This window comes from Malania oleifera, chromosome 6 (assembly GCF_029873635.1).
Source record: "Malania oleifera isolate guangnan ecotype guangnan chromosome 6, ASM2987363v1, whole genome shotgun sequence".
In the NCBI taxonomy this organism is placed as follows: Eukaryota; Viridiplantae; Streptophyta; class Magnoliopsida; order Santalales; family Ximeniaceae; genus Malania; species Malania oleifera.
In genome coordinates this window covers 99,674,250-99,690,045 of record NC_080422.1, presented here as the reverse complement: position 1 = coordinate 99,690,045, position 15,796 = coordinate 99,674,250, and the positions used below count along the sequence as shown (strand labels likewise).

General features: G+C 36.2%; 1 protein-coding gene across 1 annotated transcript; it reads right to left on the bottom strand.

Annotated features, from left to right (window-relative positions):
• Positions 1-1,096: 1,096 nt before the first annotated feature.
• LOC131158109 (serine/threonine protein phosphatase 2A 57 kDa regulatory subunit B' kappa isoform-like) lies at positions 1,097-15,447 on the bottom strand. The gene is made up of 3 exons (XM_058112719.1): positions 14,838-15,447; positions 13,053-14,245; positions 1,097-1,884 (listed from the first exon to the last, which is right to left on the bottom strand). The coding sequence occupies exons 2-3, from the start codon at positions 14,214-14,216 to the stop codon at positions 1,528-1,530; spliced, it is 1,521 nt and encodes a 506-aa protein (XP_057968702.1). The 5' UTR covers positions 14,217-14,245; positions 14,838-15,447; the 3' UTR covers positions 1,097-1,527.
• Positions 15,448-15,796: the final 349 nt, after the last annotated feature.

The following is a 15,796-nucleotide window of genomic DNA, read 5'->3' as shown; positions in this document are numbered from 1 at the left end:
GTAAACGCAAGTAATGGATGTGTCTTGACTAGGTGTGAGAGAGCTTAGAGGAAATAAGTTGAAGGTTTAAGCAAAGAGAGGTCCAGTAAGATGGAAATGGTGGAATTTGGATAAAGAGGAAAACATAGTATTATTATGAACCAAGCATATGATGCATTAGAATTGGCTTTGTTCAAATGTTAAATTTGTCAAGTCTAGCTAAGAGACTTGCTTCACCTTAATGGTTTATACTGCACGTTTAGTACATAAGAATGGAGTGGAATCAAATGTATCACTTGATTTGATTACACTCCATTCAAATATTAATTTCCTTCCTTTCCTACTCTATTCCATTATGTAAACCAAGCATGCAATTAAAGTCAATAATCTAAACACAATTAAATTATTTGCAAACATTTCTCCATTGCATAAATGTTGTTATTCCCAAATGAATGGGTGTCTTTTATCAGACCGAGGGAGCACACACCCAAAGGGATGTCTCCCCAAAATTGATTTTTTTGTATCAAAACATCGCAAGGATACTATATGATCTCACATGTATTATATGTAATACAAAGATCTTAACAGATACATTAACTACCAGTCTACCATCAACTCCGCTACATTTCATGAGCATGATTTTCAATTCTTGAATTTGGATTTGAATGGATTTCAAAAATTTTGATACAATTTTCCGTTACATATTATCCAAATTCAATACAAATCCAAATCTAAATTCTCTCCGAACAGGGTTTGTAAATCAATGACAGCACATTATTGGATCATTTTAGCATCTCTTATATATATATATATATATGCACATTCAGATCATATTCATGACTTGTGAGATGGCTAGGGCTTTTCTTGTTGCCATGGAAGATGTTTTCTACCCAGATATGTCACGACGGGAGTATTCAATTTCTGTCGGGCATAATCTGAATGGGAAGGCGGTTGCACCTCGGTACTCTACTTCATACTGTAATGGCTTGACCACTGACAGTTATTAGCAGGTGAAAGCAAGGGTAATATGACTTGCATGCAACATATGAAATGAATATGCGATTGCAGTTTCCGACCCACTGTAGCGTTAACACAGTAAAGCATGTATATTCCAACATTAAAGCATAATTCAAACCTGACATTTTCATTTAGCAGAAAGTAGTACTCTGCCTAAATGCATGATGAAGGAAGACCAAACTCGAGGAGAATTGTCCATTCAATACAGATTACAAGAGTTCTAGTACATATGGTTGCAAGCAAATACCAACCTATCCACACAACCCCCAATCCTCAACCTCAATAGGATGAAAAGAGAAAAAACATATACAAATCCTTTAAGGCCGCGACACCCAGTTGAAACAGTTTCAACTCAGGTCAGATACTCGCTACAGATTCACTGCTGGTGCCTCACATTAAGCGAATTTTCAGGATCAAACTTCGGATACTTCAGTCAGAGCCTCCATGCAAATGTTTTGAAGCTTTCAGCCTTGTGTCAAATACAGTAAGATAATAGGACAAGCTCAAGTACAATTGCCATGGTTCAGGTAATTAACAGCTAACAGAGCATGTGGCAGAATTTGCCAGAACAGAAATATTTCCAGCCACAGGATGGAAACGAGCAGCCCTTTCCAGGCGTTCCCATGTCAATCTGCGCTTCTCTGCTGCAACACTCGACTTTGAGTCTTCCTCCTCAAACTTTCCTTGGCAGGCAAGCATCAATTCTTCATCCATGTCACAAAACATCTTCCTAACATTTAGTGTCAAGTTGAGCACTGATTGGTTCCAGTGGTTCTGGGTGTTCCACTCTAGGGCCGGGAAGACGAGAGGCACAATTACCTGACGGTAATGAGTGATGAGATTAAGGATATTCTCATTGTTGCATAAAAAGAGTGCTCGTTCAGCCACCTGATCATCAAGGGCACAAATCGTCATCATATTTCTGCTTGACTTTGCCAACAAGCAACACCAAATTATAAAGAAAAATTACAAACACAAATTTAAGATTTCTAAATAAAAACTAAAAACATCTTCCAATAATAAAATATATCTTTAAAAAAAAAGGCAAAAAACAATCCAGCCCCATAGTTCTCAAGTCCATACGTCCAGCCTTTATCAAGGCAATTAAGAAAAACCTTTAAGCTCTACGTTAGGCTATTATGCCCATTAACTGTTGGAAGCATGCACCAAGAATTGAAGAGGCATTGTGATAGCAATAGATGCTCATAGGCACCATGCTGGCCTTCATATAAAATCAATAACTTAACAACAGCAGATATGACAGGGTACAAACCATTCATGTTTGATAAGTCGATAAAAAATGCAGGAGACAGGCAGGAAATGTTAAGAAATGCCGAGAAAAGTGTAACCCACTGATTTTCTATTGACATGTATTCTATATATCTTTAATGACATCTATATACTTGCTATCTGCATTTTATTTTTCTAAAACCTACCATAAAATTCCCTGTATACCTTATCATAGGCTTTGTCAATGAAAAAAAATAAAACCTACAAATCCCTCTTCTTTACACTAAAAATTTCCATTGAATTTCTTAATGAATATATAGCTTTGTAATTGATCTCTCAAATACAAAACCAAACAGATTTTCTGATTCGTTTCTAATTTTACTCTGTCCAGTTACTCTTTCCCAAACTTCTATTTTATAATAAACATAATTCCATGATAATCATTACAATTTTAAATATCTCCTTTCTTTATGACTCGTAAGTTTAGTCTTTATAGTTTTGTTATGTAAACTGATTTAGTCATATTATTCCATTATCTACTGAACATTTTGAAACTTCAATTGGGATGTTATTTGGCGTTACTATTTTCAATTCCTTTATTGCATGCTTAACTTCATGGACACTAATTTTCCAAATAAACCTCAAAATTTTAGCCATCACCTTATTTGTCAACTCTAGGGGAAGACTTATATTTGATTTTTCTTTAAATAGCTCATCAAAAAAAGTTCTCAATCTTTCTTTAACTAACATATTGTTCTTATTGTTCATTTCATTTGATATTACCTAGTTCTTTTTTTCTCTACTGTTTCTTTCTATAGCTCAAATGAGTAATATATGCTTTAATTTTTGTTACCAGATTTTTTAGCTTCTACTTTATATTTTCAAAGTTTTCCATAGTTCAACTTTGTTGATATGCCTTAAACCACATATTTTGCCTCCTAGTTTCTTTCAGGGCATCATGATCTCACCACCAACTTTTACTAGTCATGCATTTCCTTTAGATTCACCTAAAGCCTCTTTCATTGTATCTCTAATAGAATTAGCCATCCAATTTAAAAAAGTGTGTGTAAATATTATACCTCATATAGTCCACTTGCCTTCTTTTATCCTTTCATCATTAAATTTCATTATATTTTCTTCTTTTAGGTTACCATACCTAGTTCGCTTACATCGATCTATGTTACCCTATCTCTTTCACCTTTTAATGTATATATCTGACACTATATTCTCATTTAAGAATACTGAATCAAAATCTAAACAATTCTCAAAAGAAGCCTCTTAAAGAACCATTAATAACTCACGATTCTTAGCATCATTATGACTCTCAAGTGAGCTGAAAGCTCAAACCCATCATTCCACCCAATTGGGACACAAACTTGAGAACATAAATGAAAGTCAGAGCTCTCCATCCCTAAATCCAACCACCGGTAAAAAACAGAGAGGATGTTTTGGTTGGGGAAGACCATCCAGACAATCTTTTTAGATGACCATTGCTTGAAGCATCTCAAGAAGATATAAAAAATACCTTACACTCAACAGAATGATTAAGATGCCTTCTGTATTTATTTTTAACAGCGTCATTTGTTCACTAAGAATTTGGATTTGTCAAGGATTATGTCTCAATTGCAAGAATTTGGGATTTAGGCTTGAACGAAGTAGCAACACATTCAACTCTGAAGTATGGAATACCATTGTTAGGAGGAAAGACAAAGAAAAACTTAAAATTTTCATAATTTCAATCCATAAACGCTACAATAGATGCACAATCACCACAAAAGACACGTGCTTTTGTCCCAGATGCAGAATGAACTACTAATGACAACATAAAGCATCCATCTTTTAGAACCAAAGCAGTCAAGATAACAGAGAGCTGCACACACACATCCACCAATCAATAAAACCAAAAAAGTACAAAGGCTACAAGTACAAAATAAAATTAATCAAGTACAACCAATGAAAACTAAGTTTACTATTTAAGATTGACCATTCGTTCTTGTCCTCCAATAGCTTTCTACTAAGATTATTGTTTTTAGGCCCTCAACTCACATTCTTCATCTTCCTCCTCTCATCCTTAAAGGTTATGATTTTTCTAATCATATTCCATTGGGAGAGCTCGTGCCTGGAGCTGCTGCTAAGAAAGTCTATGGTCTAAACCATCATTTTAAAACCTGGACCAGAAGGGGTGGTCAAACCGGATTCAATCAAAATTAGTCACTTCACTTGTTAGGGTCCAGAGTAAAACCTGGAATTAAGCTGACCCAGGGTCAGCTCAATCAACTTGGTGTAATCTGGGCAAAACCAGCCAGACTCGGTGTGGCAACTTGGTCTAAACCATCGTTTTAAAACCTGGACCAGAAGGGGTGGTCAAACCGGATTCAATCAAAATTATTCACTTCACTTGTTAGGGTCCAGAGTAAAACCTAGAATTAAGCTGACCCAGGGTCAGCTCAATCAACTTGGTGTAATCTGGGCAAAACCAGCCAGACTCAGTGTGTCAGCTGATTAAAATCAAAGAAATTAATGGAAATATTAGGGTAAGAAGGCTAAAACGTCTACCAAAATGCCGCGCTTCAGTTTTTGCCTAACAAGGGAATAATTACATTTGAATACATTTTGCTATAACCTTAACATTTTCCAATTGTTTTTATTTCATAAAACATTAAAATAGTAAATGGCTTAAATCTAATATATTTCAAAAAAATATTTATATATGATAAAAACACATACATAAATACATAAATACATATAATAATAAAAAAAATAAAATATAAATATAAATATAAATAATAATAAAATAGTTATATTTAGTAGATACTTCCCTAGTTCCTTGCGGCATAGAGTAAAACAAAGTAAGCTTACTTTGGATGAGAACAGGTAGGATACCATTGCTAGCTTGAGATGCTCTTTGGGGAGTCCGTAAAGGTCTATTTCTCAAAATCTTTTCTCTGTTCATTCCTCACACTAAATTTGAGGTGCAGAGGGATTCCTGGATTCGTTTCTAGAAAGACCTATGGCTTGGGAATGCTTCTTTTTCCACTTCTGCTTTCTTCTTTTTTAGATTGTGCATTAAGACGAATAGAGTTATTTCTTTCTTCGTTGGCAATTTGAGTAGCTCTTTGGTTTATTGGAATCTACACTTCAGGAGACCTCTACCTATAGGGAGATAGTGGTGCTGTCTTCCTTCTTGTCCTTATTGAATAACGGCAATCTGTCTTTGGATTGGGATGTTTGTTTTTGGTCTTTGGATCTGTCTGGGCTGTTTACTTGCACTGATCATTCTTTGAATTCTTGACCTACCCCATCTTTTCTTTTCCTCTCTTGGAAGATCAAAGTTCCCCCAAAAATCAAAGCTTTTACATCGTTGGTTGTGCTTGGTAAAATTAATATCAATAACTTGATGTAGATTAGGATACCTCTGAAGACTCCCTCTCTAAATGTTTGTGTGCTCTGTTATAGGAATACTGAGACAACTTCCCATCTTCTTTTGCATTGAGTTTATCTTGGAGGATTTGGAACAAATTGTTCCCTATAATAAAAGAGCCTTGGGTTTGCAGTCTTATGGGGTCTATGGATCAAGCGTCATGCCTGGATATTTTCTGGGAAGAAGTTAAACTGGATACTGGTGTAGCAAAAGATTCAGTATATGGCTGCATTATGGTGTGTTGGGTTTGGTATTTCTAGGGGAGCTAGTTTTCCGGATTTACAAAAGGATTGGAGGAACTTGCTGGTTTAATGTTTCTTCCTTTTTGTGGTTCTTAATTCTATTTTTCTGGTTTGTCCCAGATTATTATATGGAGATATCTTATTCTCCCTCGTAAATTCTTTCATTATTAATGAATTTTATTTTGCTATCAAAACACAAAAAAAGTTATGCCACATAGAGTGCTTATGACACCTCAATCACTTGTTGATCTACCAATCTGACTAGTTCAGCCTCGACTGTAAGTTTATCAGGTTGGCCACCAGCCTAGGTTTTAAAACCATGGTCCAAACAAGGATGAAGAGGAAATAAAGAAACAAGGGCATGACATCCTTGCTCTCAAGGTCAGTCAGAGATGAGTCAGAAGAATTAGTTTGCTTACACTATAATTAGGAGGAAGAATAAGTTTGCTGGTGCCTGAGATAAAACTGTAGGTATGCAACAGTGCCAAAGAGGCAAAAGCTGCAAAAAAAACAAAAAAAAATCCAAACTTCACTTGTGGGTCTTCAATCGCTTGGGCATCTCAGCCCCTCAGCTTCCACCTTTTACAGATTAAGCATCTCCACTTAAATGCAAAGTCAGTCAACCAAAAAAACTGTGCGACTCAATTTTTTACCAATGGCTTCAGAAAGAAAAAGTAGGCGCACATGAAACACAAGTTTGAAGAGGATTGTAATGAACAAAAGGGTAATGATGAGGCTGATAGCCTTTTGCCTCCTTGTATAAAACGAACATCTCATCTTAATGTAATCATGGAAACTTCACTCAAGGCAAAGAGACCAGTTATCATAGATACCATAACTAAGGGAGAAGGTGAAGAAAAAATTGAGATGAGATGGCGCTTTCATCCAATCACATAACAGCTTAAGAAAATGAATATTCAGATTTTTCTAATGAAGTAGAAGATACAAATGAAGAATTAGAGCATGGCAGGTAGGAAATAGTTGACAAACTCAAACAGATCAACCTAGGCACATCCCATCCATTTTGTTAGTATTTTGCTTATGCTTGGGGAAGATTATGTTGAACTCTCATACGAATACAACAACATCTATGTCCAAGTTACATAAAGAAATGCTGGCCAAAGTCCAAAGGTAACTATGCATTAATATAGAATAATGCCAAAAAAGCAAACACAAAGACACTTTTGACCTGGACTCAATCCACCACTCTACTTATGCTTGAGGAAGAGTATGTTGAAATCTCATACAGATACAATGACATCTTTGCATGGAGTTATAAGTACCCGCCCAAAGTCCAAAGATAACTATGCATTAAGAATGCAACTAGGACAAAAATGCAAACACAGACACTTTCAACCTGACTCATTCCACAAATAGAAAAGGTCAACAATTTAATAAACACGGATTCATTCATGAGGTAGAGGGTGTCCCCAGGCCACAAGCCTCCATGCTTTGCAAGGGTAAGGGGAGGGCTATCACAGTGTGTGCAGACTTACCCCTGCTTTTATGCAGAGAGGCCATTTCCTTGGATTCAAACCCGAGACCAACCAATTATAAAGGGGCAACTTTACTATTGAATTCATGAGGTGACTTATCCAATTTGGATCGTGAATTACTAGAAGAAAAAATGAGCAAATTCTTATCTATTTCAATTTATATGATTGAAGCGATGCATGTTGAAAGGATGACTTTCCACTGCTAATGGCAAAAATCACAGTCAACGCCACTATCTGTCACCAAGCTTTTCCCTTGTGGATGGTTCCTTTGGCTACAACCAAATTTGAATGATCCTTGAGGATGAAGAGTCAATAGCTTTCTGCACACTAAAAAGGATCCAATGCTACAAAGAAATGCCTTTGGGAGTGAAAAATGTTGATGTCACCCACCAAGAGACCAAGCAAAAGATTATTGATAACATGATGCATTCATGGGTTGAATGTTATGTAGACAGCTTAGTCGCTAAAATAGAAAATAAACGACCACCTTAAAGACATTAAAGTGGTGTTTGATCAGCTGCAAAAAATACCAATTGAAGATGAAATGTGCCTTTGGTGCAACTTTGGGAAAGTTATCGGATTTGTTGCATGCCATCAACAGATTGAAATCAACTCATCCAAAATTGACAGTGTTCAAAACATGCCAGAACTAAGAAACTTAGCAGCAAATCTGCCAAGGTCAGCTTGCATTTATCAAACGTTTCATTTCCAAGTTAGCTGGGCAATGTCAACTATTCATTTAACTTATGAAGAAAACACTCATTTTGAATGGGATAAAGCATATCGCAAGACCTTCACAAGCATAAAGAAGTCTTGCTCTTAAGGCCCTTGTCCCTAGAAGTCTTGCTCTTAAGGCCCTTGTCCCTAGAAGACTGTCCCACTACATTGCATCATTGGAAATGGTTTTTTTAGGGGGGGTGGGGTGGATCAAACTACTCTCTAATTGACAAGATGTGTCTTGTAACTTTTTTTGCCATTGATAAGCTAAATCACTGCAGCAGATCCAATCAGATACATTTTGTCAAGACCAATCCCCTCTAAACGGTTAGGTAAATGATTAGTTATTCTCTGAAGCTACAACATCCTTTACATCCTGTAAAAAGGTAGCTGATTTCTATCCCACAAAATTGGAAATTCTCAGATGATGTATCTAGTTTATTTTGTTCTTTTGTTTTTTTTAAAGATGAGGTTCCACCTTCATCAACCGTGTTCTTCAATGGTGCTGCATGTCAAGATGGAACCAAAGTAGGTAATCTTTGTCACTCAATAGCAGATTTTACCCTATGCATTTGTTATTAGTAAGCTATGCTCTAACAACGTAACTGAATACCAAACACTCATCATTGGCTTTCAAATGGCACTTGAAATGGAAATGGAACACCTTGAAGTCTAAGGAGGTTCCAAGCTAATCATCAAAAAAGCCTTGTGGCCTGGGGACACCCTTTTATATGACCGACTATGAAGTTGAAAAGGAGGATCTATTCTATACTTCAAGTATGCTAGGCAATTGCTCGAGAAGTTTGAAAATGTTAATCGGAACATGTTCCAATGAAAGAGAACCATCAGGCAGGCTCTTTGCCAAACTTAGCCACAACTTTGAACATTATGAGGCTGGAAATGTTCGCTTTCAAGAATGGTGAGGAAAGTAATTCAATAACTATCCACACCATTGAAGTAGAAGCTCAGTCACAGTCAATTATTGATTACAAGCATCATGGCAAACTCCCAGATAACATACATTATAGGACTAAGTGACTAATTTTAGACGATGAGCTCCCTCGTTCATATAATGCAAGGATACCCTGTACAGGAGATCCTTCTGTGATATTTTCCTTACACTCAATAAAAAGGCTAGAAGCTTTAAAGGAGATGCATTCAGGACTTTCTGCCGCACATCTACCCAAGTGGGAAACTTGGTACTTGCCACGTGTAGACCCATCAAACTGAAGTATTGTCTTGATGACAATCTTACTTCCAAATGTGATGGAATCAAGATTTTAAATATTGATTTCAACTAAATTCCAAGGCTTCAAAAGTACGAAAATTTCGATATAAATTCCGACTTTGATTTTTCAAAAATGATTGAAATTGATCATAAAGCATGGAATTGTTTTCTAATGAAACCTTAGAAGCTATTTAACATAATAATGCAAGATTTAGAACAAAAATACTTAAAAGGAACATGTTAATGAAGGTGTGTCATGTATAAGATGCAACAACTGTATTATAATAAACTTATTCATACTCAATTAATAATATATGACATTCATAAATGATAAATCAATTACATTTTAGCTTTTACAAAAATACAGCTAACTTTAAGAGAAAAATGGTTCTACAAAAGTTATAAATAATATCTAAGTTGAATTTTGCATATAACTTCACAGTGTTTTAAAAGGCGAAGGCTTAAAGGCAAGGCATTTTACTCACAGTGAGGCAAGGTGTAGACCTCAAGGCATTGAGGTGCAGGCCTTTTGTGAATTTAATATTTTATTTTAAATATTTAAAAAAATTATATATATCAAAATAAATGTGAAATTAATAAAATAAAGTACAGATTTTGTTATTTGAATTTTAAAACTGAAAAATAGCACTAAAAAAGAATTCTAAGCTCTAAATACATAAATCTGCCACATGCCCATGGCATGGACTATAATGATACAGCCACATGCACACTTAATAGAAATGACAAGTGTACAAAAAGGGCTGGGGGAGTAGCTTATTTGTAGACTGGGAGAACACTTAGACGAGAGACAGACTCGAGACATGAGAGAGAGAAATTGTTGAGACGCAAGGTGAGAGAATTTCTCAAAGACACCAATCAGCCCATTGGAGAAAGAAGATTGGGAATCGTGCTCTGCAAGAGAGACGATGGCGTTGGAGGAGGATTCACCCCAGAGAAGATCAACACAGCTTTGTTGAAGAGAGGCTTTGTCTTGCTTCATCAAGTCGGATGCTTCGTGGAGGGGGATGCTTTGTCGAAGAGCTGCCGTCATCAAGGATAGACTAGAGCCTGCATGAACGAAGGGGATTCGTGCCCTAATATGCTATTTTTGATTTTTTTTTTTTTAATTTATATTTTAGAAAACAGCTCAATATATGCATACGCCTTAACCTCTGAGGTGTGGAAGCCATGTTTTTTTGGCTGAAGCGTATGCCCAGCTGCAAAAGGTGTATGCATGCGAGGAGTTTTGCATTTTAAAGTACGTCTTGGGGCGTTATTGCCTGAAACGCATTGATGCGCACCTTAAAAACACCTTTTAAAACACTGTAACTTCAAAAGTCTAAAAGCTATCATTCACATCCTTCTTGTAATAATATTCGTATCAATGAAAAATAACATTTATTAAGATGGAACTTTCAATTTATCATTCAAATCTGTAATTTTAATTTGAAGGAAATTTCATTCCATAGTCAAAATTTTCTCAAATTTTGTAGAAATTTCAATATTTTAATAATGTCAAATGATTTGTAGAAATTTTGATGGAAATGTTGTAAGATGAAAACTGTCATATTTAATTTAAACACAGTGAAAAGAAGAAATTTCAATGGAAATTTCAATAATTTCATGGAGATTTAAGACCATAAATGGACCATGTGTTGTGCAAAGGGCATACATGAACAATGGCCACAAGCTAGTTGACAGATAAAGCTTGAGAATTGCCCCATCAACAGCAAATTCTTAAAGCGCTCTGGGAAACTCTCACCAAATGATAGACAAATTGAAGGAATCTGTGGCTAAAAGGGGGGACCAGCTCAAACTGCTCATCAAGGCTTGTAACTTCTTCATGGTTAGACCCCACCTCATCATAAAATCAGTAATAGAAAGTTCACTGTTCACCTTCAAGTCAAGCAAATAGAAATCTCCCCATGAGATATTTGAAGAGAATTGGTGCACAGACACTTGCAGAAAGCACCAACCATGTGACAACTTTGGTTGTACACAAATAACAAATCTATTCATGGATGGTGCTTCTTTTTAGTACACCACCATCCATGCAAAGCACTATTTGAAAAAAGAAAATTATGTGACCACTGGTACAGGGAAAAGAAACTCAAAGAAGGAAGCACAACTCAATTTCATTCTTCAATCATGAAAGCTATCTGAACATACAGAATGACGCCTTTGCATAGGTTTTTCCCCAAAATCTAACAAAGAAACAAATAAACAGCTAAAAAATTCAAAAAAACAACTAACATTGCAAAATAAACATATCTCTCCCAAACAAATGAAATTAATAATAAAAAAAAAAAACCAAATGCCGGATCATCTTCTTTTCTCCTACATCATTCTCCCCTGTTTGGAGAAAATTTGACTGAAAATCTTGAATTGTTGGAGGAAAATGCACTAAATGTGCGCAAGTAAGAAAGAATGAATAATCACGTGGCTAATGTCAACAGATCAAGTATGCTTAGAACAAATATCCTCTAGATTTGCAATTGAACATGTTAGTTTTTCAATTGATTTAGAATTTTCAATCCCTAACTCCTCACCAACACCACTGCCCCTCTCTCACATCTACTTCTTCCTCTGTCTCCCTCCTTTTCCTTCCTCTCTGCTCTCCTCCTCTTTCTATCTTCTTCTTGCTTCTCTTCTATATCTCTCCCCTTCCCTTAGTTGTTCTACATTGGCCAGTCATGAATCTCAAAATCATTGTTTCAACAGTCTATGCGCATTCTCTACACAATGCTTGCTCTTATTATCCCCGCTTGAGAGAAAATGAAGATAAAAGAACAAATAAAGAATTTATCAACACCACTATTTTGCATTGCCCCAAAAATGTTACTCATTCCTCCAAGAAAATTGTTATTTATGATTCCTTTTCAGTTATAATTAACAAAGATATGGTTTTTGCAAATGAAAATTAGGAAGACAAGTTAATAGAGGCGCCATTTCCTTACCCAAGAACAACTTCCTCAATATTATTCACTAATTGGTGTAATCCAGAAACAGAAATTTCATGAAAAAAACACCATTTCTTCCTTTATCATCACCATTCAGTACGGCCTATCATCATTCACTATCACCATATAGTGGAGGCTGATGGCTACTGTCCACATCAACAGTCTTCCTTTCATCAGGTAATTTACGTATATCAAGAAATACTGAAATAACAACTATTAATTAAAAGAACTCCACTTCTTACTTGCTATCACTATCCAGTCAAGGATATGATTTTCAGGCATCATCTTCTTGGTTACACAATGGTGGCCATCAACAACTAACCATAACTCTTATATTCAAGACAGTAGGTACATCTGATATTTTCTGGTTGTATTTCACTATCATACTAAGGATAAGGCTGCTGTTCCTTGGAAGCATGAAACACCTCTTATGAACCTACACTACAAAAATTATAAATTGAAATACTAAGTGGAATACCAAAGAAAAGAGGAATCTCCAATATTTTCTTCCAAATTTCACCTCATCTCTCCCAATGGATATATTCTTTCAGACTTATGACCAACAGAGCATATAATGCTTAATTCTTAAATAGATTCATGCCATACCTAGTTACCTACCAATAGCAAGATACACTATATGATCTTGTAAAATTCTTATTAGCCAAGGAATAAATTTAAAGGACACCAACCAATACTGAATCTGAAATAATGATCATTAGCAAAGCAAAGAACAATAATAGAAGTATACAACACAAAAATTACCTGAAAATGGGAGCTATTAAGGCAACACTTTACACGCCGAAACAGTGGGACCATGATCTTTTCAAACTCCATCATGTTAGTCATTTCCAAAATCTCTTCCAACTCACTTAAAAACATCAACTCCTTCTGGCTATTTGTTATTGGCCAGTATTTCAACAGTCCCTTAACCACAGTAGTAGCCAACTTTGGTTCCTTCTCTATAAACTGTACAACACAATATGTCAACTGTTGATGGTAAATGCCAACTGACTTTGGTTTGTGTAGAGGAATCAGAGCCCTCCACAAGAACATCTTATGCTCCTCCTTCAATGGCAAAGCAAACCCACTAATTATGCTCCCAAAGATCTCCAACATTTCAGTAATTCCATTATGTTTTTCAGTTTCAAAAACAAAACGATAGATAATGTTGCTTACAGCCTTCCTGATAAAAGGCCTGTGAACCATAAACTTCCCATAAACCCTGTGCAGAATTGTTTTTAAGCAGTCTCTTTCCCGTGGATCCTCTGAATCAAAGAGGTCAAGTAATCTTAAAATAAAGTAATGATCTACATACTTCTTTGCCAGCTTTGCATCAAGAGAACTATAACTGATAAACCGGAGGAGTAAATCATACACAACTTGCAAATGTGACCATGCAGGATCAAACATCGGTTCCTCATCTTCAGTTTCACCACAGCTACCACTTGTGCGATGCTTAGGTGGGAAAACCCGAAACAAATTAATTGCACACATTTTACAGGTTGCAGCAATCACTGATTCCGTAAACCTGGCAGACCCAGATGCGACAAACTCAACAAGCTCTATCAAGGATTGTTGTTTAAGATCTTTTTCTGCAGGATTCTTATCAGGATCATTGAAATCAAAAACCATGCAGCAGAAGTTCAACTTGCTGATAAACAAGCTCTGCTTCTCTGAATTTGGAACATCTTTGAAGGATAGATGGGGCTCCATTGCCTCCGAACCAGCTGTGGCACTCGCTGGGAAAACTGCAGAAGACATCCGTTTAATAACATTTGGTCTACTTGAAACAGCATTCCCACTGTTGGGATGCTGGGTACCATTACCCAAGTTGACCAAATTATTACTGGAATCAATGCCGGCAGAATCTAGTGGTTCAGATTTTGATGATTTTCGAGGGAATTTGCTTAGAAATTGTTTGAGCATTTTGGCGATTCCACAGTTAGAAAGAAAACCTGAAACAAGGTCATCGTGATAAACTTAATACATGAAAAACTACCAACTAAAACAAGAAAATAGGAGGGAAACAAACTAGAAAAAAATACCATAATGTTTGGTTACCAGAGAAGATAAAGAAATGTTCTACTAATAAAAAAATAAAAATTAATGTGAAGTTTACCTCCGCTTGACCATGTAGAAAGTGAAATAAATCAGTATGACTTAGTTGGGAGGGTTTTCTTTCTTCCTTTTTTTTTTTTTCTTTTGTAAATGAAGTAACAAGATGCATTAGATTCCAATAATTTAAATTCCCTTTCTTTCCACTGCATTTGTTTTCTCAGCAATCAAACGGAGGGCCAGCCTCAATACATAACAAAAAGTGGACTAAACTCCCAGATCTGAAACAAAACTGTGAACAAAACAAAGAACCACCAAGGACCCACTACTTCACAAATACGAAACCACTCCAGAACCAAAAAATCATGAAAACAAACAGCTCGAAACTTCCCGATGCAAGCAGAGCTACAAAAGCAAAACAACTGAGAGAGAGAGAGAGAGAGAGAGAGAGAGAGAGAGAGAGAGAGAGAGAGAGAGAGAGAGAGAGAGAACCTGAACTTGGGTCTTTCTATGTTTGGGTTGAGATTAAAGCGGAAGAAGAAAGATGATCTTCGCCGTGCTCCAGAAATTATTGAGATGCTTGAGTGAGAAAGCACCGACGCTTTAGATCCAAAGCGTGACGAATTGGGAACCCATGATGGGCAGACCCACGCAGACTGGAAGGCTGTTCAAGGGTTTCGATCTGATTTGGTTTCTGCTCGATCTCCATGACGGATCCCTATCAGTGTTCGTTCCTCGAATGAAGAGAAAAAAAAAAGTTGCATTTTCTCAGCAAATGCAGCTTCCAACGGGAAAACACCACCAAATTCCTGTGGCTAATAGTAATCACAAGGGTAAAACATTAATGGTTCACAGACTTGATAGAAAATTTGAAATGGGAATTGCTAATGCCAGAAAAGGTAATCTGAAGTCGACAGGCTGCTGATGCCGCAGAGCTTTTCTGGAGGGAACAAAATGAAGCAACACCAAAAAAGCAACCATCCTCGGTTATAAGCATTTAATGGTTTTCATCATCTCATGTTATCTTTGTTCTTTCTTCTTTTCAAAAAATTAATTCATTAATTTTTTTTATTCATAAATTAGACCATACCGGGGAGTAGGTGAGCCTTGGCATTATTAGAGAAGCTTTAAATTATACACAATTATTGCCTCACCCTTTTCTTTGTCGGTTAAAAAGGAAAAGTAGATAAAATTTTGGTAGTCTCATTGTCATTGTATTGTACGCCATGGGGAGCATTGCTTTAGAGCATAATATTTTTACATGGTAAGTGCATATTTGCCTCAAAGGATCTCCATGTGGTGGGGTTTTCTCCTTTTATTTCTCCTCCAAAACTTATTCAAAATAGACAAAATAACAATCGCGCTGCACTCAACGGGTAAAACATATAAAACAATAATCACGCAAATTATAATGAAAACAATAATGATGACACAAATGCTCCCGAGCATAA